This window comes from Mus caroli, unplaced genomic scaffold (genome assembly GCF_978045245.1).
Source record: "Mus caroli unplaced genomic scaffold, Mus_caroli_1 scaffold_14, whole genome shotgun sequence".
Lineage (NCBI taxonomy): Eukaryota > Metazoa > Chordata > Mammalia > Rodentia > Muridae > Mus > Mus caroli.
Genome location: NW_028227269.1, coordinates 36,973,717 through 37,000,000, shown reverse-complemented (window position 1 = coordinate 37,000,000; position 26,284 = coordinate 36,973,717). Strand labels below are relative to the sequence as shown.

Here is a 26,284-nt window from a genome sequence, read left to right as displayed (position 1 = left end):
TACCCAAAAACAAAACAGCAACTACAAATTGCAGGGTATAATCTTTTAAAATCCACAGGGTAGTTGTTGGTGTAAGACAAAGAGTTAGGGTCATAAACACTGAGCTCTTGGCTGGGAAACCCTGTGACTACACCTGTGTGCAAGGGGTACTTTGTGAAAATAAAGGTAAAATTAAAAAAAAAAACAAGACTTAGCCATATGTTCTGCACACAGTAATAGATGCAAAGGTAATACATAATAGTTCCTTTGCATAGACAGTACCCTTCATGTGATGTAACATAAATGGGTAGGGGAGGATTTAAGTTTATCTTCTGATAGTAGAGATCTTTTGTCCACCACATGCCAGGCACAGAACAGGACCTCAAATCATAGTTTCCAAACAAACTTGCAATCTTATAAACCTCCTGGACATTTGTACTGACTACAATTCTACAAACGTGTACTCAATACAAGTAGATGTATGCAATACAAATAACACTAAATTTTACAAGATGGGAAGGCATAAACTCAGATGGTAGAATACTTGTCACATGTAGCAGAGAAATCCAGAGTCTTGCAGAAAAAACTAAACTGGACATATTGGTGTGTGCCTTTATTCCCAGACCTAGTATTTTGGAGACGAAGGCAGCAAGACGAGAATTCTAAGGTCATCTTCAGTTAAAAAACAAATTCAAAGCCATACTGGCTTCATCAGAGTCTAACAAGGAATGTAGAAATTTATTCATTTTTAAAGTGTAGTATTTATATTTTAAAGTAACAGAATGGCATACTATGGATATGGACTATATATGTAAGAATGTTATCATCTCAATATAGGTTAGATTCTGGTATGTAGTTCCATGGGTAACCATTTGCCTAACATGCACAAGACCCTAAACTCAATCCTCAGTAAGATAGCAACAGCAATATGAAATGTAAATATGAAATTTCCCTGTAATGTAAGCGATCAGGAAGAAGCCATCATAATTCAAAACATCCTACCGGATCAAAACTCATTTGTAACATTATTGCAAAGTATAACTATAGGCAGGTATGAGCCACATGTTCTTTAAATGACCTGGATTGTTATCTAGAGTATAACTGATTCTTTGTTAAATTCCATTTTTGAATGTTATTTGAGCAAGGCACAGCAGCATTAATCCCTTTATCCTAGCTTTTATTAACAACTTAAGCCCAGCAGGGAATCAGAGAAAGGTGAATCTCTACACATTCCAGGCCAGCCTGGTCCACATAAAAAGTATCAGGCCAGCCAGGACTGGAGTGAGACTCAGTCTCAATTAAATAAAACAATATTTGAAAACTTGCATACAAAAACATGTCACTGAAGTATTTAAAGATGTTCTATAAACAGGATTTTTTTACTCTAGCCATTACACAATATTTTATGAAAAACTGAATCAATAACTAATAATATCGCCAGCTATTGTCTAATGCAAATAGCACTCGCTGGAGTATAAGTCCTTAGATCTAAAAAGCAACAACATCAAGCCCACATTAGTGACTTAGTGTGACACAGCACCAAATCTCAGTAGAGACGTCAATAACTGACTAAAGCAAATATGTGCCATGAATCTAAGTAGGTATTTCTTATAGTAAATGGAAAATAGGAAGAAAACAAACAAATAAACAAAAAAAAACAAGAAACAAAAAGCAAAACAACAAATAAAATTCCCTAAGAAATAACAAACACACAAAATTACATAAATATGTTTATATACTCATTAGTCTACTTTGCATCCAACTTATATCTGATTTCATAATATCTACAAATTTTTTTAAAAAAATTTCAAATACTAATAAATGTCACACACAACTGTAAATAACTCTGAATCAGATACTATCTGTTCATAATTAAGCTCTGGAGCAAAAACTACATCACTTGGTTCTGCGAAGAGATTTCCACATTCTAGTCCATCTAGACTGTTTTCCCCCTAAGAAGTTCGCTCTCTGAATACAAGCATGATTATTTAATATTGAGTGAACTTCAACTAAAGATGACACTGATTGCTTTTCTTAAACTAATGTGTTGCTAATTATAGGCAGGAAGAGTGGAAAGGCCTTGTTGCCATCCTCCCTTTGAACAGGTCTGAGAAGTCAGTTTCCAGGGCATGGGGCTGCAACAAGGGCAAACCAAAGAAAAAGTGCAACGGGAAAGACAAAGCTAAGAAGCACTTTCAAGGGTTAGCTATAATGAAAGGCAAACCTCAGAGCTGTGAGGGGCTTAGTCTGGATTCCTGTTTTGGTTTTAATCTTGGGATTCTATCTAACTTATCCACCTTAGTAAAAAAAGAAACTGATAAAATCAAATGTGTTTGTTACATTCTAGAGAATACATCAAAACCAAGACTAAAGAAAGTTTCTAGTAACTTACTTCATAGTAATGAATAATGTAGCCAGTATGGCTTTGAATTTGTTATATAGCTGAAGATGACCTTGGAATTCTGTCTTGCTGCCTTCATCTCCCAAATACAAGGTCTGGGAATAAAGGCATATACCAATATGTCCAGTTTAATTCTTTCTCATAGTCATTCCCCACTTTAGATCCACTTTTAAATTCAGTCATGCACTTCTCTACATTTGTCTGCTGCATTTATAAGTCCTTTAGTGTGGCAAAGCTGTCATAGGATAGAAATGTGGCCTGTGCCTAAGAACCCAGTTAGCTCTATTTCATGCCACAAGTAAACCAAGTTTAAATGCGTGCTCAAGGTAGGGAAAGTGTTATTTCTTCTCCTGGACTCAGTGCATCTCAGTATCACTTAAAAGAAAAAATTCTTGCAAGCCCATATTTGTGGTTGGATTTCCCATCTAAGAAATATTCACACCACTATTCACACCAGCCTAGCTTAGCTTCAAAGGGCAGAGGAGATCTAGATCAATCAGGATGCTGTGCTTAGAGATTTATCTACCTCGATTAGAAAATACACTTCTTGTGAAACCACCAATGACCAAAATAAGACTTCAGCCTTTCTTCCAAGTGTGTTGGGTAGGCTCTCTGTAGGGACAAACACAGGACACGCCTGCACTGACGGCAGACAGCTCTTTTATAAACCAGAATCCTGGCTAGAAAACCTCACAGTAGGGTGGGGCCAGCACTGCCTTGCTTCTCTTTAAGTAACATAGAGTGTTCACTAATCAGCCACTCTATGCTGGAGTCTATGGGTCTATGCTGGTGTCATCAATGACTCTCAAAATGGAAAATCACAGCCACATAAAGAAAATATATGCTTGCTGGTGAGATGGCTCAGTGGGTAAGAGCACCTGCCTGCTCTTCCGAAGGTCAGGAGTTCAAATCCCAGCAACCACATGGTGGCTCACAACCATCCGTAACGAGATCTGACTCCCTCTTCTGGAGTGTCTGAGGACAGCAATAGTGTACTTACATATAATAAATAAATAAATAAATCTTTAAAAATAAAAAAAAAGAAATATGCTTAAGGATTAGAAGATATACTTTTAATAAAGAAAACATTTCAAAAAGAGAAACATTTAAAAATATCTTATACAGACTTCATTTTCTAATTCTCTAGTCTTGTGTAAATAACAAAAAGATGATACAATATTTAGATAATATTGTTAGGAACTGACTGTGTTGGTTGTATAACTTCTAGATACACATATACTCTTGTAGCAGGGATCATTAGCTCACTGCAAAAGACTGAGGCTGCTGTCTTTACTCTGAGTAAGCAAATGACAGGGTAAGCAAAACATCTAACCTTACACTCCATGCTAGGCCTACATGGGAGTAACAAAATAATTCCTTGGAGATTCTGAGGCCCCATTCTAGAATTTCCTATCTCTTACAAGAAAAAACAAACTTCTGAACACTTCTTTTTGTCTATCTTAACAGACAATAAATACAATCTAGAATTGGACATAGTAGTTAATGTCTCCGATCCTAGCAGTTGGCAAGTAGAAGCAGAAGGTTTATGATTTTAAGGTCATCTTTGACTACATAGCAAGTTCAAATCCAGCACGAGCTATGGAAGATCCTGTCCTAAACCCTTGAAAAAAAGAAAAATGGAAAAAGGAATGCAGAAGGAAAAGGGGAAAGAAAAAACTTGGTAGACAAGAGCTGGCATCATCCTGCAGGTTCTCAACAGGCTCACACCTGCTCAAGCAGCTCCGCGCTCCTCCTTCCATCACACCTTAACCATAGCAGATTATTCTATGGCAAAGCATAGAACACCCTTCCCAGCAAAAGAGAAAATACGAAAAGGGAACTGAAAGATGGCTAGACAGTGAGGAACACTGACTGGTCTTCCAAAGAACCCAGGTACAATCCTGTGCACCCACAATGACTGCTGACAAATATCTGTAACTCAAGTCCCAGGAAATCCAATGCTCTTTTCTAGCCTTTGGGAGCACATGGAGCACAGCCATGAACGTAAAAGACCTAGATACATACAATTTCAAAGAGTAAGGGAGAAAGGCATGTTTATTTCTACAAAGGGATGTGAGATAAGAAATTGGAGGCATAGAGAATCATTTTATGTATCCAACACCTTTTATATATTATCTATGTTGCTTTAGTAAAACAATTGAATTGTAGAAAAAAAATGAAAAGAAAAGAAAACAAAAACAAAAACAAAAGAGCAAGGACAATAGCAAACCAAGTAACAGCAACAAACCAAAGACCAAAGAGGCCGACTCCTCCAGAGAGCTAAGACTCAAACCTTGGACATGGGACCTCAGATCCTCCAGAGAGCTAGGACTCAGACCTCAGATATGGGACCTCAAGTGAAGGCTTATATATCCTGGAAATGAGACTGACTAGGGCAATATACTTATGGGTGTCTCAAAAGGTAGAGAGAGAGGCCGAGGCAAGGAGATCTTTGAGTTCAAGACCAGGCTTCCCTACACAGGGAGTTCTAGCTCATCCAACTACACAGTGGAATCCTGCTTTTCCCCACCAAAATCATTTAGAGAAAGAGAAGAGAGAATAAAGAAGAGGAAGCAATAAAAGATAGAAAGAGCTAATAGTATACTAACAAACACCTGGTCTAAACTGTAGTTTTTGGCTCTCTACAGCCAAAAGCAGTGAAAGGAGACCCCCAAATCCTTTTGGCCAACCCACAAATTTAGTCAAAGGAGGAAGATGTCAAGACTAATTCTAAGAGTTAAGCTTTTTACAAAGGTCTCACTGTGTGCTAGGAAGGTGTAGATTAGCAAAAAGGCAAAAAGCTAAGAAATACAAATCGTAAGTGGAATATTCCAATCGTAGTAACACAGAATAAATTAGTCTGTGAGAGTCTGCAATGACCTATTAGAAAGTATATCTAAGGGGCCTAGGATAGAGTTCTATGGGAAACGGTGTGCAAGCCCCTAGTCTAGGCCATAGCATCTGCCCTCCAAACAAAAACAACAAACAAACAAACAAACAAAAATGGAAAAAGAAGCAGATTTCTAACAGTAATTTTTAGAGTGTCCCCCTCTGCTTCCAAAAAACCTCAAGGTGAGTGTTGTTCTGAATTTTGAAAAAGCCTGAGAAAATCCCACTCTTATGGTTTCTATTTACTGGAAGGTGTCACTATGTAGTGATAGCTTTTGAATCATTGAATCTTCACACACTGGTTGGTCTTGACTTGGTGTACATGGTCCCTAAGTATTCTATTACATATATCAGATAAAGTGAAGTGGTTGAAAGTAATTATTCTCATAAACGTATCAGAGCCGAGATGATTCCTCCAGTCCCACCCGTCTAACTGCCTTGCATTCTCTGTCCCTTTAGAAGTAAGAAGGCAGAGAAGAGCTTCAAGGTCTGTCCTTTTGAGACTGCACAGGAGTCCTGGGAACATCCTGGGAGAATGTGAGATGTAACCATGAACGCTGACCATCCTGCGCTCTTTACAGGGAAAAGACTGCAGTGATGGGTGTAAGCTAGAGAAGAAACAGGCTAGAGAGCTAATGTGCAGCCACATGATGAACAAAAGGAAGGGTGGATTTTAAAAGACTATTGTGATGTGACTGAGCTGAAAATATGAGTTAATAGATAATTGATATAATTTTGCATGTGTATTTATAAAAAGTTCAGCTGATATGCAACCTTATGTATACTTTGGAAAGATAAGCAATTTTTCAACTGATTCTCTCTCTCTCTGTTCTGTCCCTCTGTTTGTATGTGTGCATACATGTGATTGTACGTGCATGTGTGAATGCACATGTTTGTGATGTGTTTGTGATGTGTGTGTGTGTGTGTGTGTGTGTGTGTGTGTGTGTGCCTACATGTACAGTACATGTAGAGGTCTTTTGAGAAAGAGCTCTCTGCTCTCACCGTGTGCATCTGGGGAAATCTAGGACATGAGACCTGGCAAAAAGTCTCTTCATCCACCAAGACATCTTACTAGACATACATATATGTTTTAAGATTCTCTTTTAAGTCCCTCTTTTGAAAACTTAGTTTCTCACTAAAGGTAAAGTATATACTAAAATGGTTACGTAATTTCCAAACAATTCTAAGTCATGAAAGATATATTGGTACAAAACAAAACAAATTATGTGTTCGGAGCATTTGTTTCTTGGAATGAATGAATTTATTTGTTTTTTACTTGTTTTAGTGCCTATGTTTCAAAATTTAGAATTTCTCAGAAATTAGCCAGCAACAGTGTAACATTGGGCTCCAGATTTGTAATTCAAATATGTTGTCAATAAAAATACGACAAGCCAGAAAATATTTTAAAAGGCCCAAATGTTATCATTTTTTTCTCTGGTTGAAATTTTTGAAATTTCTCTTCTGTCACCTATTTGTATTTAAATATGGCATAGTCCCATGAGTGTTCTACAGTGTGACTAAAGTCTTGAACAAACTTTTGCTTTTAATTCGGCTAACCTTCCTCTATCAAAGGGCTAAAGCAATGAAGATAAATTCAGAAAAAAAATCTTGTTTCATGGAGGTATGTAAGAAAATCCAATTATCTATGTTCGTTCCAGGTAAATGTAGATATGATAGGTCACATGGGGGAGGGACCAGTTTCTCTCTATTCCTTCTGCCCCACTAAGCAACCTCAGACAGAAAAGAATCAAACGTCTATAAAAGCCCTTCTGAGACTGTCCAACCTCTCAATTCTGCTTGCTATCTGACAACTGAATTATGAAGAAGTCTAGAAGTCCTCTCTTCACTCTAAGCCCAACACTTTATTCCTCTCTTCAAATCAATCCCTTATTCTCCCCTTAGTACCAACTGGAATTAGCTGGACAGCATCAGCTGAATGAAAGTTTGTTTTGTCAGTTAAAACCTAAAATAAACTATGCCTCACCTTGATTTGTATTAGACCACTTTAGATTTATATTCACCCTTTGTTTATAAGCTTCTTTTATAAATATATTTTATTAATAAATTTCTAGGTACCATTAAGCTGTCAATATTTGCTGGTTAAAGGAAAATTGAGATGATTGGTATAATCTTATTTATGGTGATCTGTAATATGGCAAGCATATTAAATATGACATGCCCCTGACTCTTAAGATGTTCACAATCTCATTATAGGTGTTCACACTTTTAATGCCCGCATGATCAATGAAGAGGCAGACAGATCTCTCTAAGTTTAAGGATAGCCAGGTCTACATTGTGAGTTCCTGGCTAGCCCAAAGCTGTATAGTGACACTAGGTCTCTTTAAAAACAAAGCAAAAAAACAAAATAAATAAAACTATAATTCTCTAATACAATAGATAGGAGATATGATGATGTACACTAAATCTGTAAGACAAAGGCAGCAAGAGAACGCCAAGAAGGGCAACCAAGATGTCGTCTGAACTGAATATGAAGACCACCAAAAGCTCACAAAAGTACAATCATTTAAAGCAACAAAATTAAACCAACACATTAAAAATAAAAGTGTGTTACACTTGAGGAATTGTAAAGTAAGTAAAAAAAGACTAAGATATAAAGACATCTGTCGGGAATGAAGTACTGGAGGCACCAGAGTCAAAACTGCGTTGAAAAGAAGGCCAAGGCCTGGTTAGAGAACAATGTTTTGCTCCAGCATAAGAGGTATAAGGAGGAAATTAACAAGGCCAGTAACCTATGCATGGATGCAAGGGGCAGGCTGGCAGGAGAAAGGATCACAGACAAGAAAACCAACCGTAAAACCTATTCTGAACTCAGTGGCAGCAGACTGAGGAACAGGAACACGGGGAACAGGGATGAAGTAGAGCTCAGAACTTGAGATGCTTCTGAGAGGCAGTTGAACAATACAGTAACTGCAGGCTTTTGCAGCTAACTGAAGGTACAGGATTTTTAATTTTTAAGCTTGGACAGCAATGACTTCATTTTAAAGAACAGCAGAACCAAAAAGATACATATGTTTACAGCACATGCCTATAATCTCAGCATTTAGGAAGTGGCAGGGGTGGGGGGAGTGTGGAATCAAAACTTCAAGATCATCCATGATCATTCATAATTATCCATGATCATCCATGATAATGCATGACCATCATGAATTTTAGGGCAACTTGGAAACTTCTAAGTCCCATCTCAAAAATATAAATAAAAGTAAAACAACTGCTAATATGGAAAAAAATTGGTCTTTCTAGTGTGAACTGCCTTTAGAGCTTCAATTGGTCTAAACAGTGTTTTACACCTACACACAGCAAAGTGTTGGGTGAGTCCAGAGTTGTCACCTATTGCTGCTTACATAGGGACTCTTCTGGGGCATCAGGAGAAGTTGAGGAGTCAGAAGCAGAGAGATCTGGATTGATAATGATGGTCTTGTAGGTGTGGCTTGTCAGAGCTTCAGGATCTCAGTAATACATGAGGTTAAATTTAATTGTAACCAAGTGAAAGTAATCCAATTTGTCTTCTTTTTATCTGTACTGAAAAGAAAATCTGATATACTGTTTGATATCTGGGTATAAGTATTTCATAGATCTCTCATGAAACATATTCCGGAGATTTCAACCTTCAGAACTAGAGACCTTCTGTGCAGTCCCTGTACTCTTCTGGTCCCTCAATCTTTCTCCCAACTCTTTCTGTAAGACTCCAATTTAGTAATCCAATTTAACTAAAAGTAAAAATTCATTTCTGTGGTCCCCCTGACCACATGTCTTCTGTTTAATAGACAGATAGTGAATGGAGTATGAAGAAGAATCAAAGTGGAAAAAAGAAGGAAGGGAGAAGACAACATTGTTGTGGACGAGGGTGTGAGGGATAAAGTACTCAAGAATAAAAGCTGATAGAGATGTCAAACAAGAAAAGCAGTAAAAGTCACTTTCAGGTATTGTTTTCTATCCCGACAGCTGCACTCCTGGAATCCTTACCAATTATATAGATATGAAATGACTCAATGAGATGTCATTCATACACTCGGAGGACAAGTTGAACTTGCAGAAAAAAATAATCAGGAAAGGAAATGGTAGAAAGATGACCTTTCTCGTCCAACGATTCAATCAGTAAGAGTGGGCCTTGCATAGATACCTTTAGCTATTGTTCTATGAGAGTTTTGGAGGTCTCTGGTTCTTTCTCTTTTATTTTCATTTTTTTCAATTAAATTTATTTAATTATTCTCTTTGCAACCCAATATCAGCCTTTCCTTTCTTCCCAGTACTCCCCCCATCCCACATTCACCTCATCTGAAGCTTCCCTGGGTGTGAAATTCCCCATCCCTCACCCCATATAATATCAAGTCACTGTGGGAGTAGGCACATCCTCTTCCATTGAGGCCAGACAAGGTTGTCCCTTTAGGGGCCTGGAATCCACTGGCAGAAAGGCAAGCAACAAGCTCAGGGACAGTCCCTGTTCCAGTTGTTTGGGAGACCCACATGAAGACGAAGCTGCTCACCTGCTACATATGTGCATGCCTGGATCCAGCTGGTGTATGGTCTTTGTTTGCTTATTCAGTCTCTGGGAACTCACCAGGGTCTAGGTTAGATGGGCAAGAACCAATCCCTGACACTATTGATGATACCCCATTATGCTTGCAAGACAGGAACCTAGCATAACTGTTTTCTGAGAGGCTCCACTCAGCAGCCAATACCCAAACATTAGATGGAGCTCAGGGAGTCTTACAGAAAGAGTTGGGAGAAAGATTGAGGGACCAGAAGAGTACAGGGACTCCACAGAAGGTCTCTAGTTCTGAAGGTTGAAATCTCCGGAATATGTTTCATGAGAGATCTATGAAATACTTATACCCAGATATCAAACAGTATATCAGATTTTCTTTTCAGTACAGATAAAAAGAAGACAAAGCAATGTTTGCAGGTGCTGAGGGGGGTCAGAAGCTATTGCATCATGGGTATAGGGTTTGGGGATAATTGAAAATCCTGAACTGTCGTGGTGATAGTCCAGAAATCAGAATGTACTCAATGTCATTCAACTCCACACTTAATCTGGTTAAAATGATGGAGTTTGTTTTGTCTACATTTTACTACAATGAGTTTAAAAATCAAGCTATAATATGAGGAACTTGATTATAAACCTGTCATCTGCTGAATGAATGAAGCTTCACCGAGTCACTTCACGTCTGGAGAAACTGGGGAGAACTCCAGCATCAAACCAGCTGTCAGGACAAAACAACCTACCTGGAAGTCACGTTTTTATACCTTTTCTTCTTTGATCTCTTAACTGGCTTTTATCCTTAAGAAATCTCTAAGGACCTTCTAGGCCTGGGAAGCTAAAGATAACAGACATTGGAAGCAGGCATCTGTTACTTGACTGTATTAATATAGGAGCTTGAGAGCCCAAGGTCTACAATATGACTTCCATGAGGTGTAGGCTAGTAAGACTTTCCTGTAGCTGCTGACATGGACTCATCTGATACTCCCAACAGTCTGAACGCACAAAACTGGTTAGCGATTGAAATGGCACTGAAAGTAAATAATACATCGAACAGCTCTCATAACATGGCCTCCTGGCCTCTACCCATAGACAGTTTCACTTTCTGCAAGCTTAGCTTTCTACAGTCAAAGGCCAAATAGGAAAAGAAACGCTTTAGAAAGAATTTCTAATTTTAAATCGCTTTAATGACACATTTTTGTTATGATTGTTCTAGTTCATTGTTGCCACTCTTAGTTTCTTACGAATTTACAAATTAAGCTTTATCATGGAAGTGTATGTACAATGAAATAAGGAGCCTCCAGAATACTAGGTCCAAGACGGTCCATGGAGATGTGAATCCACCAGCTATGTCAGAACAGGTTCCCAGGGGACAAGGAGTAACCATGCCTCTCATTTGGATTTACTTCATGGGTCAGTAGCCTCGGTTAATGCTAGAATTGCAAAGTATAAATATCAGCAGTAAACCCTGGGGCAACTATGTTTGTGCAGGCAAAATGCTCACTCTGCAATTAAGGGAGGGCAAGTATCTATGAATCACTCTTCCTGCACTCTGACAGGCCCTGGAGCAAGGCTCAGGGATAGGAACACAAAAGGGATGCTGTAAGAAGCCAAAGGCTGCTTCCAGATGTGCTCCTGCAACCTGGAAGCTGAAAATGTCAGGCTAAATATTAAATCAAAGCAGGTGACAGTTTGTGAATATAGAGAAATGCAATTAGCCAGTGAATGTCTGAACCAAGATCTTTTTTACAACTTATAGAATAACTAATTTTACATGACTCTGCCTCCCATCAGTATCCAGACTTTTCCTTGTGAATGCACTGGCAAAGTTGGAATAAACAATTGCAGCACACCCTGTTTCCTCTCCAAGGAAATGCACTAGATATGGAGAACAGAGCCAGTGTTTTAAGAAGTCTGCTTTCCTTGCTCCGCCACTGGAAACTTTGCCCAGATCATTCAGGGATCCTGCTGATGTCACAGCCTGACAAATCAAAACACTTCACGATTGCAATCCCAATACAACCCTGGGACAATGCAAAGACAGACACTAGAAGTGGAGACCAACCAAAGAGAAAGAACGATTAAAAAAAAAAAAGACAGACACAGGAAACACAAGACATGAGTCATGCCGTACTTACAACTTTCAGCCTGATAGTCTGGAACAAACTGCTCATCATTGTCAGGTACCTGAGCTGAAGAAGAAAAAGAAAATTTAAAAAACAAAATTAAGAGTGGAACTGCCAAGACATAAGGAATCGAATCAGATGTGTCAAGCAAGGCCTGTTTAGATGGAGCTCGGACCTACGCTTATTTGCCAATATAGCCTGCTAGGTAAAAGATCAAGGATAGGAGAGAAAACAGAAAGGCCCATTGATAGAACTAGAAAACTTGAGTGTGTCCGAAATATCACGGCAGCAAGTGTGGTCCCTCTGAATTTCACCTGCCAGAAGGAAACCGAGGGGATGGAAAATGCAAGGTGCAGAATATCTACATCATATACAGATGCATTTTGTAGGAGTTGTACTAAAGGCATTTCAATCTACCCAGGGCTGTTCTTAAGCGGACCATCTCAGTGATCTACAAGGTTTTTACAAGTGATATCCCACTTCATTTGAATTCACATGAATTCCTTCTCATTTATAGAATTGATTTCTCTTGCTAGGTTCCATCTCCTGCAAATCAGACTACCATCATTAAAAACATTTGCCCTAAACTTGTCCAAAGCAAGATGGAAAGTTTGAAAAAATGCAAGAATGCAAGGACTGCCACTGACTGGAGCCACATACAACAAAGCAATGCATTTTAACAATTGTCTTCATAGTAATGAAAAACGGCATCTTTTCAGGCAAAATGTTTTCCTGGCTCCCAGTCTGTGCTAAGGAAAAGAATCTCACTGTTTCGCTGGCCCTAAGGTCAAACGACGCCCTTCTTTATCTAAGAAAAGGTACTGGTAGGGAGGACTTAATACATTCAGGGCAATGAAAGTCCATTCCTGCACCGTGAAATGTTTATCACCTTTGCTGTGGACATTGAAATAGCCTATCATGTAGGGTATTATTGGGTTTCCAAGCACAAAGATATGGGTATCTTTTGTATAAACAAACTACACACAACAGAAATCAGGTTACTTGTAACTTGCTGAGCATGAAATGAACGATCATCTTATTTACTTTCAAGGTGACCTCATTAGATAGTATTACTTTACTATTAATGTATAATACTGTAAATTTTGATCCCATAAAGTCATAGAAAAGCAGATGGCAGTCTTTTTTTTTTTTTTGAGTGAATGAATGAATGAATGAATAAACATTCTGTGTGGGAAATGTCAATTAAAATAATCAGTCTTAGCCAGGCATATAATCCTACCATTTGGAAAGCTGAGGCTCACCAATATTCTGAGATACATATCTAGCATGAGGTACAGAGTGAGGTCCAAGCCAGCCTAGGCTACAATTTGAGACTCTGTCTAAATCATACCACCAACAACAAAAACAATGATCACTCTCTGAGGAAATGTTAATGATGTGAGTTAAGAAAAAAAATCCACACAATAACAGAATTCCATATGACATAGTTTTATGTCATATGAAGGAAAAAGAAAGACGGTTTCAATAGTTTTCCCTATGTTTATCTCAGTATTTTTTACAAATGTAAATTTTTGATGAATAAAGTATATGTTACCTTAGACAAGAATATGACTATGTCAGGATAGTGTTGCCTAGTATTAAAATGTATATAACACACAGTTCCTCTCTAACAGTTTTACCTCATGCCAGTACTTAACTTTATTGAAGACACACCATTCCTTACCACCAAATGAAAATTAACCAGCAATAACTTCCCATCATAACTGGTACCTGCTCTACCAGCCTGTGTAAGAAGCAAGTTTTTCTTCTCATTCAACCAGTAGCTGATGCTATGTTTATTAACTTTCAAATTGGATAAATTTCACCTCAAAGACTCATGACTTGCCACCTTTACGCAAGTTCTATAATTTCTTTCAATGCTTCTACCACCACCCACCCACCTTAATGCAATGAGGGGATTTTTGAAACCAATAAATCGAGTACTTTAAACATGATACAGACACTTTGGTCTTAGACCCTTTCTTCTTTCCAATCTTCTACCACACTGTTTCCTGAAAAGTCACATTCATAAATGTCCTACAAACGTTATTGAGGCCAGGCTTTTGTTTTTCTTTTGTGGTTTCATTTTTTTTTGTTTTGTTTTTTTTTTTTGTTTTCACTTCTAACAAACATGGCTTGATGAAGCAGGTGGTAGTGGCACACACCTTTAACCCTAGCAATCAGGAGACAGAAACAGATGGGTCTCTAAGTTCGAGGCCAGCCTGGCCCACAAAGCCAGTTCCATAACAGCCAGGGCTACACAGAGAAACCCTGTCTCAAAAACAAGCAAGCAACAAACACACACATGCCTAGAGTCAGAAAAGGTAGGTGTACTAGCATCCTCTTAGTTGTTTACATTGTATTTTTGCTACTAACAACATAGTTTGGACGTTGGGGTAGTCTTGACTTTCTGCTCCGAATGATGTTACACACAGAAGAAATGTACTTTACTATACACGTATACACCTATAATAATTAGGTGTTTAACATATATTTAATAATAACAAGTAAATAATTAAATCTTGAACTTTAAAAATATATGTCCTTCTTGTAGTTTTCCTTCCAAATTAAAATCTGAAGAGATACAGGGCAGGTTTGATGGCACACACTTTTGTTCCAGCACTTGAGAGGCAGAGGCAGGTGGGTTTCTGAGTTTGGGGCCATCATTGTCTACAGAGTGAATTCCAGGATAACTAGGATCTACACAGAGTAACAACAACAAAACAAAACAAAAACAAAAGAGCTAAACAGATATAAATATTGAGGTGCAAAATATGCTTTTGACAAGCCAACATTTGGGGCTGGAGAGATGGCTCAGGGATGAAGAGCACTGGCTATGCTTCCAGAGGACCCAGGTTCAATTCCTAGCACCCCACCTGCTGGCTTACATCATCTCTAAACCTAGTTCCAAGGGATCTGATATTTGAGGGAATTAGGCATACCCACAGTTCACAGATAAATATTCAGCCTAAGTACCTATACATACAAAACAATAAGATAATTTTATATTTAAAATGAACTTTCCTTCCAGTGTGGTAGCACAAAGCAGACAAATGCAATGAAATAATAAAACACAATTTAAATAATCTAATGATAATATAATGCTTGTTTATACAAATGGTTAAAAATAGGTAGTGAGTTATTTGCAACTTAATATGCCGGTATAGATACGCTCTCGGAAAGACTTTTCCTCAGTCTCGTAAGCCAGAGTTGCAGCTCCATAGAACACATCACCACACGAGTAGCGGCAAGAAAGGCTCCCGTGGGTGTGCAACATGTGTTTGGCGTTGGCATATGTGTGGGGTGAGGGAAAACATCTAATGGGCAGAGAATCTAGAAGGTATACCTCATCAGTACAGAGAAAATAGCTCCCTACTAACAATTTGTAAAAGGAGTAAGGACGAAGAGTGCTATTTCTGTTCTAACTCCTTAACATACTGAATAAGTACTTCACACTTATGCTTGAACATATTACAGAATCTTAACAAAAAACATATGACTCACATTTTCACAGAAGCTAATCTTAAGAAACTGAAGAGACTGAGCGAAGCAGTGCTCTATTCAAATTGACAAAGGCTCAAGTCTACCTCGAACTTGAAGCTGCAGGAGAAGGAAACCATTTAACTCAAAACACAAGTTGGATTTGGGCAAGGAAAATATGACACAGATCCCTACACTTGTATCCTACATTTTTTTTCTTTAATTCACAAGAATTCTATGAAGAAGTAAACTACAGCTGCCTGAAATATTGTTGCAAGCCATACCAAGCCCAAAGTTAAAAATTAGTAATAGAAGCCAACCTAAAACTTTCTAAATGTTTGTATTGCATTACAGTCTACTACTCTAAACTATGCTTGAGGTGATCGTCTTTGGGGAGTGAAAATGTTTCTATACACATTGTAATGAAAGAGGAAGAAGAGGAAGAACGGGGAAGGGGAGAAAATATGTACCAAGGACCAATAAAAGACTTTCATGAAGAGTGAGCATATCGATTTTATTGGTAATGGCTGAAGCAGCTCTATCAGTTCATTGCACATTAATAGGCCAGTTGCCATTGCGTCTCCAAAGCCTTGCTTTAAAAGGACACTGTATGAACTCTAGGCTATTGGCTTTATCTAGCTTCCTCTCCAAAGCTGCTCTCTAATGCTTTGCCTGATGCGACATAGCTGCACTCTGGGAAAGAAATTCATAAAAGTATCCATCGCAACCAAAATGTCACAGAATCGATGCCCCATTTTTCAACTTTAATACGTGTTCTTAAGCACCGGAGCCCCGGGGAAGAGCAGTTTTACATACGGCTTGCTTCTGCTCTACACCGATTTTCAACGTTCAAATAAAATAGTAATCGCCATTTAAGAAATGGGGAACATTAAAAAAATTTTTTTCCAATTTAGCTGCAGGCAAAGAAAAACCCTCTTCTTCTTGCAAGCTAGCTGTCTGTTGAGTTTTCTTTTAAAGCCAAGCGGGGGAGGAGTGGGAAAATTACAAATGAAACAAATGTCAAGTATTAAAGGGGTTAATATTTAATTAAAACCAGTTCTATCCACTGTAACAATGACCTGGAGCCAAACAAGGCGGAAGATGTATGACTCATACTTTCTGCCCGTGAATGAGACAGCTGATCTCCTCAGCATTTCCTCAAGACAAGCAGGCAGAACTGGATTTCTGCCTCCATTCACAAAAACACAGTCCAGCATGAACCATGTGGCCCAACCGCAATCTTTTCATGTCACACCCTTCCAGAGAACTGAAGCAAGGAGGCTGAACTTGCAGGATAAACACGCCAAGTTTACTGCTCTTTCTCAAACAGATCCACTGAGAAACACGTTTATATAAATGACACACGCGTGTACATAAAGAGAGGCGTGTGGGAGGGAGAGAAGGAAAGAGATGGATACACACATATTAAATCCATCATAGTTTATGGGGCACCCTGTTCCAAAAACATGGATGTACAAAACTTAGGAAAGTGCAAGAAAAAATAAGGAAAGGTGAATGGAAGGAAGGGAGAAAGAAGAGCAAGCAGGGGGGAGGGGAAAGAAAGGGGTAGAAGAAAGGGCCACGAAAGTACAGAGCCCTTGATGAGCATGTGGGAAGCCCTGATTCCCTGGAGGAAAATAAATACGAGTAATCAAATAAATAAATGGCCTTTCCTCCTTGCCTATCATTCAAATTTTGAGCCATAAGAATGTAAGAGATCACTGTGGAGGTTCATAGCGTTCGGATCAAAGTTTAGGAACGAATTTACCTGAAGGAATTGTGATTTATTTTAAGTAAATAAAGAAGAAAATCGACATTTGCGCTGTGGTACTCCTTCTAATCCTAAAATGAGGCTTCACTCCATGGAACAAAATAATCATGAGTCCACTAAGCCTGGTTTTATAGACCACATCCGGTTTTCACGTTAAAATGGTTGCAAAGTAAAAGCATTAATTAGTGCAGAAATATAAACATATTTAAGCAGAAAGGGAAGGGGGACTTCCCTAGACAGAGAGTCCTTTAATGCTTGACACACTCTGCATGTGCACTCAAAGCAGGAAGAAGAGAAGGTCTCAAAACAGCTTCAATTTCGAACTAGCCTGACCTGCAGTGACTTGAAAACTTAAAAAGGAAGCCCAGAGAGCCAACCAGCGGCAGTTTGCAGCCAAACTCTTTTTCATTTAGTGCTACAAAGGTCTGTCTCTATCGTTATTTTTATTATTTTTTTAGTTACAAAGTTGTACATAAATCCAAGAAAGTTGCAGTATAACGCTCAAGATATTACACAGTCTTTGTAACTCAACTGGAAAAGTTCAGCAACATTTCACCAACACAGGTCAGCACTTTCTGAAAACAGAAAATGGCACTATACCCCACGCAATCCAATTTTTTTATTTAAAAATAATTTTTTTCTTTGTAAGTAGATCATAGATGAGCCACATTTACATTTTCCCAACAGATATATAGCCATAAAACACATTTGTTCCATTTGTTTGACCTACCATTACTAAAACATGAGAGTTCTTTCACATCTTATAGAGTTTTCCGGTGCAACAAAGAAAAAACCATAAAGGATGGTAGCAGCTACAACTCCTTACAGCATACCACACCAGCACCACACACACAGGCACACACTACATACCCACACACATGCACGCGCGAGCACACACACACACACCCCAAGAATCATCTACTACCCAGTTCCAAGGTCCTATATGTTCATCCTTAATGCTCAATTATCAGATCCTGTTTCATTGAACCACACAAAGTACTATAGTTTTAAATAATGAGTCAAATAAGAAAAAGAAAGAAAAGCAAATCTAAGGCCAGTGCTGTTGTCTATCTTCCTTTTAAAGTAGGGTATTTGAACAATAAAAACTAGTCTCCTGAGCACTGTGTGCAGTGGAGGCCACATGTAAAGAATGAAAGCAGCTCACCTTCCCAGTAACTATCATAAAAATATGGTTTGGGTGTAAATGCTGTATCAGAAGCAAACTGAGGAAAACCTATTAATGTTTCTATCTCTAGACCAACATGAGTATTATTTGACAAATTCATAAAACCGGAAGGCAATCTTTGTATGAGATAATAGTGACATTTGATGTAGAAACTTGTCCTTGATATTAAAACTCCAAAAGTATACATAGCTGTGGTTGTACCCTGCAACTTGGCTTCAAGGTGTCACTGAATGCCACTGAATCACCACTGGGGACTTTCTCTGCAATCTCATTCATAACAGAGGACCTCAGGACACCCAGACCACAACAAAATAAAACAAAAGTAGTGCTGTTTCACATGTGATATAAACTGCAACATATTATTTTCTTATACATTGTGTTATTGGGTAAGCATCAATTGGATATGTTTAGAAAAGTGCCATGGTTTCTTGACTTAGTTTCTATTTCTGCCCCCCCCCTCCCAACACACACACACTCACACACAAACACACAAGTTTTAGACACTACTTAACTTACTACAGCTTTCAAAACAAGTTAAGAACACAAAATTGCTACAATGCTAATACAAGTGACATTTGAACAAGTTATTTCAAGGGATCAAATAATTCCAATGGCCTGTCAGTAGCAATCTAAGTGAAAGGACTGAGAATCGATAAAGAATTGTCCATGGTGAAGTTCAATATGAAGTAACTATGGTAACATTTAAAATAAGCATAGTCTCTATTCCTTTTATCTGGTGTTGTGGTCATTGAAAACATGAGCTTTATAATTTCCCTCAGGAAGTGATTATTTTAAGTTGTGGTATATTTGTTACAAGCCTGAAAATTGCAGCATTATTGCTTAGAAAGTGCTTCTAATGTGAAGTTACATTTTACAGACATGTTTTAGATCTCTGTATGGAGATAAAGTTGCAGGGAAAAATGCAATGATATTTTTAGAGAAGACTGTATGAACTCTAATCTTACCCTCCAACAGTCCTGCCTGTTCTACCTCAACTGCCACTGCGAAATAAAATACATTTCAGGATACACAACCATTTACTCATATGTAATCAATGTGTTGTACTGGGTATAGTTTATAGAAAATTCTTGCAAGCAAAAAAAAAAACATATTAAAAATTCTAAGAAGCATCATTTCTATTTAGGGACTTTGGGAAATGTTTTCAATGTGATTATCACATGACACACTGTAGCAAACTTGATTCTTCTGTCTAAAAACATTTTTGGACCTGTTGGCTTCCTAGAGGGATTCGAACTCAAGGGAGAAACTTGGTTAATTGTCAGTGATCTTTTTTTAAAAAGATCAAAATGTCTTAAAATCCCATGCTTTCTTGGCTATCGAGCATTAAGAAGAGAAATGTGTAACAGTTTATCGTCTGCTGGCTTAGTAATCTATTAATTTCTGCCTGTCCAGAAGAACACAAATGAACAAAACTAGTGACAAATTAACCAATATTTCCAATCTCTTAGCTAATATTAGTCAAGTCAGAGGATAAGCCAAATTAGAATATATGTACACAATAATTATATTTAATTGCTAAGGACCAAAACTAAATGTCTAGTCCACTAACATTAAAAAACCCTTCTTACTACTAGATTTTAAAAACTGCATTAATAATTTTGCTTGCATCATAACTATATAAATTCATGTCACGATTTTGAAAATGTTTACATTATCCTAAAATGCAGTTTGTAAATAGTACACCTGGTATCCAGTAAAGAAAAACCCTCAAGATTAATTCCTGTATTTAATTAAGCTTATGAATTCTTGTCTAAGTAAAAGCATGTTCCTTCAAATACATTAGTCCTTATCTAGGTTTACTTTATATAAAGATAAGCCTTCAGCGTTGGTTTGCAGGTAATGAAGAGATAAGAATATTCCGTGCTGTTTTAAATGATAAACTCAAATTCAGATACATTATCCAACTCTCCTATCTGAGCCATAAGACACAAGTAAGGCAAGTGCAAAGTAAAAAATAAAAGAAAGAAAATGTACTAAAAATGATAAAAGTCTGCCAGAGATTCACATTTTAAAATTCCAGAAACAGCTGTTATGCACATCCAAAATCTGTCAACCAGTGCACTCACTTGGATTCAGTTTTTAAATTTAAACATCTTTAGGAACCAGTAAGCCTTCCACAGAAATTAGGTGAGTATAGTAACTTATTTTGGCTAAGTGAGTAAATTCTTAAATAAACAAAATGCCACATAGCCTTCAACTTGGCAAAAAAAGCAACAACAAACAACAACAACAACAACAAAAAACCGAACCAAAGCAAAATAAAACAAAACAAAAAAAGATAGATAAAAGTTAACATCAGAATCTCTGCCAATTTTTACAGAAAGTTATCTGAATATATAGTTTATATCGTAATACTATGTAATCCTATTGCAGTAAGTTTCATTTAGAGACAAGCAAACATTACCTTAAATTTAAATAAAACTTTCACTAATACTTACCATTCATTAACATATAAATGCAACCCCCTTTCAAAGGATAATTAAAAGCTATTTAACTTAAATGATTTTGAATCCTTTAAGGTTGTAAAAGCCTTCTGAAGAACTAGAATTATCAGCAAGACAAAGAAACTTGTTTACATGCTAACAGCAACTTAAGCAACCGAGTACAAGATCCAGACTAAAAACTCCTCAGTCAACCTCAAAGCACCTAGAGGCGCTCAGAATTCCATCTGGAGACCCTCCCTTTCCTTTGAACCATCTTGAAAATCTATTACCAGAATTAGAGTCCCCACAGTACGTACGCAAATAACAAAACATACTAAATGTTTAAATATCAGCAACTTTCTCATTCCCCCTACACACTTGAACACACACATACACATACACACACACACTCAGAGGTTATAAAATATTTCACAAATATCCAAAAGGAAAATTTAAATAGTAAATAAGCAATAAACACCTAAGCATATCTGAATGGGTCACGCTTTACTGAAGCCTCATCTCATTGTTCCTATAAACAAAGTTGCACACAATAAAAGATATTATAGGTTGCAGCATAAGATTTTTAAAAACCCAAAATGTTATTAAATGTCTCCATATCAAATCTTAATAAAAGTCACAAGACCTCAAAAGTCAAACTTCAACAAACATTACATGCATCGTGACACATGAAACATTTTTAAAACCCTTCAAATCCCCGTAAAAGATTTATTTTAAACCTGCAGATTTCTTAACTGAGACATACACACCTAATGTTCTGTGTTGTGAACAAGGAGGAAAGAAGACACCTGCACTTAAATCTTGAAGCATCCCGTCCTGATGAGCTGAGAGAAACTAATTTCTGCCATTAGAAAAGTCAGTCAGCAGAGAACTAAACAATCACATGCGCTGCTCTGAGGGAAACAGCAAGCCAGCCAGTTCTGGCTTGAGGTCTCTCGAGGTACAATAATATAAACCTGATCAATTGCAATTAAAATCTGAGCAGAGGCTTAGAACCTGAAGTCTTGGTGCATTAGTTCTTGCCAAAAGCAGATGTGATTGTGAGCTGCAAGCAATTTCTCCTGGTAATTTGTGATGACACTGGGTAGTGCAGCCCCAGAGTCCCCAAAGACAAACTCATCAGAGGCTCTAATGTATGCATGACACATGAGGTGGCTCTTTTAGAGCTCAATTAATTGGGTTGAACATTTAAGACAGCAAGTTCAGGACTCTCTCCACCCTCTTCTATACTTGCTTTCCCCCCTTAAAGACAGTTTTGCCTCTTACCTTCAGCAAGCCATGTTTCTTGTAACTGACTCAGATCTTGAAAGAGTTCTAAAAAGCAAGTCAGACACACCAACATGAGACTCGACGGTCTGCAGGTTTCATCAAATGAAAATGTTTGTCATGACACTGCTATTCAATATGATTTTAATTTAGGGAGTGTCAACTGAACATAGGATTCATATCTCAATAATCCTGCTTGCTTATGACATCAATTAAGGGACACTTTAAGAGATTTTTTTAGGCAACTAAATAATATTATATTTAGGCAACTAATTCAAATTACCTTCTTTTATCTTTTCTTTTCTTTTTCAAAATAATTAAGAAGTAAGCTCAGAAAAAGAGAAAAACAAACTGAAATTCACTAAGATGGTCTAAGTACAGAAACCCTTCCTAAGAGTGTTTAACTCTTACTAAAATAGAAGTGGGTTGGATGTTAGAAAGACAGGACATTTACACTTGAATTTTATGTACAAAATACCAACAGAATTTGAGTTAATTCCCAAGTTACATTTTCCAGCCAAATAGCTCAACACTAACACAGGGTGCAACTTCAAATACAAGCATTTCAAGAAAAAAATTCTACTTTAGCAGATCTGTAAAAGTCAAAGACATTACTGTCCTGCTTTGGTTTATTATTAATTCCAAATTATATTCTGCCACTTGTGAGGGGGGTGAGGGGGTAGGAAGAAAAGTATCTAATGAGAATGAAAATTTCATGAAGTTTTAGAATTCAGTCCATTTAATTTTAAATTCAATGTGAACTTTAGTAATTAAGTCTAAGTTTCTTCAAATGATAATGAGTGGCCCCACAGGGCTGAAATAATTCATAGTATATTGACCTCCTACCAACAGTTTATAAGAAGAATCTACAGCCTAATTTACTAAATAATATTATAAGTATTCAATAAGCCTTAAGTTTGATCTAGTGAACATGTTAAGGCCTATCAACAAATGTTATGACTTCAAAATGCAGTCATCAAACTCACTCATAAAATTTCAACAATAGTATATGGCTTCATTTATATTGTTTAACTTGTAATAAAGTTGAAAGAAAAATGTAAGCAGCAGGCATGGCTGCTTACTTTATTCTAGGGTGTTACACTTTCAAATAATTGTTATCTCAGTACAGGGAATTATCTGACAAATGGACAAGAAGGAACACAAAATACTGTTTAAAATAAGAAGGTCACTGCCGAGTGTTTATTTTCCTCTCATTACTTTTGTGACAAGACCATAAAATAGTCTCCCAGGCAAACTCACTGTGTGAGTGGTTGCATGTTTCAGTCCATATTTCAATGTCTACTATTTTTTCGATGAGATTAAGATGTCCCCCTTTGGAAGGGAGAGAGTATCAGTGAAAAAGGAGGCGTTCAGCTCAGAATCAAACCTCACCTTCTGAATCATGAGCCAGATCTCTGTTAATGAATTTTCTTTTCCTGACATTTGTTGGTTTCTCGGTACAGTTTCTCCCACGCTGACTCTACAAAGGGAAAGATAAAATCCTTTAAAAGAATATAAATCTCAGATGTCACACGTTTAAAAAAAATGCATACATAACTTAAGCCTACTGAATCCTCTCTCTGAGTAGAAAAATAAAAGTTCATAAGAGAACTCCAACCGACACATATTGTCTGACTTTGACAGTGAAGGCTCAGGCTGAGAGTTCGGCAGCTAGGAGGGAGCGTTGCTTCCCAGAGCATGTCCTGCTTATCCTCATCCTGGTTACTGTAATCTCAGCATCAAAACATTAAGCTAAAGCGCTCAATGTTTTTCTTTTCTCTTTTTTTTCTGAATCAACTCCAGATTAAAACAGTGAATTCCATTCTCTCAGACAGCACCCCCACCGGTAATAAGAGAAGCCAAAGGAAAACTGGGAAAAGCGAGAAAATGAGAGGGGAGGGGGAAGAACCCCCACCCCCAAGACACCCCATGTAAACACAAAATTGTCAGCATTTGTCTCAACTTCGTTCTTTTCAATGTGGCAGATAAACCCAGCCACAAACTTTGAGTGCAGCTGTTGCTGCCCTCCGTCTCCTCTTGCACTCATCGTGGACACATTAACCAGAAGAAGAGGTCTTAAAACAAAACTATGCCTTATCCGAATCACTCAAAGGTAAGCTCATTTTGTAGATAGGGCTTCTAGAAGCAGAGTCGCCCTACAGTGGCAACAAAGCAGATAAAGTGTCTGCAGTCCCAACCCCCTGCCCCCTCCCTTCGCATCTCTCGCTCTCCCCACCCCCGTCCAAGTCAAGTTTATAAACAGCAACTTTCGAACTGATCACTCACGTTGGTGACCACGTAAGGCACTTGCTGGTCATAAAATCCATCCATTCTGCTCCTCTTCGCAAATATTAGCTCAGTGTTTTATATTTTGAGCATTTAGCTGGAGATTTCCTCGGGATCTGGACTTCTATCAACCTAGAGGGGAACAAGATGGCTTTTAGGCTTTAAAAAAATCATGAATGAAGCTCTTGCATTTGCATAGCTAATTACCCTCGACAGCCCCATTCACAAAAATAACCCTCCCCTACGCCTCCTTCTTCACCTGGATCCAAAGAGAGCCAAGAGAGTTCACAATTTACATACTTTCGGTCGTATCAAAAATCCTAACAAGAGGCAATGTATTTATTTACACTCTTGGATGCTCCCTGCTCGGTCAGGCGGCTCTGATTCGCAAACGTGGGCAAAACTAGCAATGGCGATCAACGAGACTTGCTTTTCACCTAACGGGACTAAAGAGACGGAGCTACCTCTTTCATAAGAATAGTTTTTGCAACCCACAACCATGCAATTATCTGGAGAGACATAAAAAGTTGCTGGAAATACCCACCTGAAGGCCACGCTAGGCGAACGGCTGCAAAAAATTCCCTCCAAATTTAATAAAAACATTAATTATTGCCCAGCACTTCCCCTTGGAAGCCGAAAGCGCCTCTGACAGAGCTGAATTCGGTGGTTTTTCCTCTACTTCTCCTCCAGGGGCCTCCAATCCAAACTGATGGATCGCTGCCTCCCATTGGCTCCACGTCTCTTTCACAAGATCAGATTTCGGGCTGTCAATCAGGCAGCTTTCGGCCCCTTCCCTTGGGTCTCCTGCGCCCCTGTGCCTATGCGACCACTCTGGGAGAAGTGGCAGGGTCCGCACCCAGGAAAAGCCACTGAGGAAACCTACTTCCTTCCTAACTCGCTGTTTTTGTTAGGACCGGAGGGATACTGAAACCTAGTGTACCGAGTCAACCAGTTCTCATTTCTAGCGTTGTTTGGTCCATTATTATGTCCTTAAAGCACTGTCGTAGAGGTTGGGGTACAGATTGAGTGTCCACAATCCCTTTTCTCTACCTTTGACCCGGAGTCCACCCACCACACGCTCCAGCCTTGCTCCTCAGAAGCTTTCGGTCCAAGCTATATTTTTTCTCCATTTTCAACACTGTAATAGGGCTTATAAGATTTTTTTAAAATACATCTTAAACAAAAATGATCTCCTTTCGTCCGCTGGACATGAAAATATTGTGAGGAAAGCAAGCGGGAGAAGCTGCTTCTAAGGAGAGGTGGCGCTGGAAGAGAGGATCCGGAGGAGTACGTAGCAGAGTGGGCGAGGAAAGTCTAAAAATCAGATTCATCCTGGAGAGTGCTGAGAGGAAAAAAACCTCCTGTGGCCACAGAGGGGTGGGGGAGGACTTGGTAGTTCAGATGCCCCCCTCCCGTATCCCCCCCCCTGTCCCCGCCGTTTCCGGAGCTTTTGTTATGTATACAGAGAGGCGGAGGGTGTCACTTACTGTACTTGAAGATTTCACTTCCTCCACCAAGAAGTGGGGGAAGAGCAGGGAGGGCTCGGGTTACAAGGACAATGATGGGACCTTTGGAAGCGAGAATGTCTCTGAAGCTGCCTGCCCACAGAGCTTAGTTCTGATGTGTCCCCTTTGCAGCCGCTGCCCTACCAAGAATTGGAGGCCAGGGAGAAGTGGGGCCGAGGCTTTACAGTGCTAAAAGTCACTTGAGACCCTGGCGGGGACCAGAGCTGGGAACTAAAGGACTTTTCCAGCAGCTGTTTAGCCCCGTTGAGCAATGTGCTGCAGTTCTCACTTTCTATTTGAAAGTTTCTTCCCTTAAATGGAACATGGTGGAAACATCAAAATGGGAGCGTGCGCGCCTGGCACTCCAGACCCGCCGAGAAAGAGCGTGGTTTATGACAAAACCACGCTGCGCTTCATCATGGGAAAAGTGTAGTC

General features: G+C 38.5%; 1 protein-coding gene across 7 annotated transcripts in view; it reads right to left on the bottom strand.

Moving 5' to 3' along the window:
• Etv1 (ETS variant transcription factor 1) overlaps window positions 1-25,878 on the bottom strand; it is a 90,303-nt gene extending 64,425 nt beyond the window's left edge. Inside the window, exons 1-5 of one of the 7 annotated variants that reach the window (XM_085830310.1) lie at window positions 25,832-25,878; window positions 24,345-24,476; window positions 23,451-23,538; window positions 22,059-22,106; window positions 11,906-11,959 (exon numbers count right to left, since the gene is read on the bottom strand). In XM_085830310.1, the coding sequence (XP_085686436.1) occupies window positions 11,906-11,959; window positions 22,059-22,106; window positions 23,451-23,538; window positions 24,345-24,389 (235 nt within the window). In that variant the 5' untranslated portion in view covers window positions 24,390-24,476; window positions 25,832-25,878. Of the gene's footprint in view, window positions 1-11,905; window positions 11,960-20,789; window positions 20,904-21,541; window positions 21,896-22,058; window positions 22,107-23,450; window positions 23,539-23,680; window positions 23,994-24,021; window positions 24,228-24,344; window positions 24,477-24,603; window positions 24,627-24,888; window positions 25,472-25,831 lie in introns of those variants that run through there. The other 6 variants (XM_085830309.1, XM_085830311.1, XM_085830307.1 and 3 more) reach the window with 6 other exon arrangements.
• Window positions 25,879-26,284: the final 406 nt, after the last annotated feature.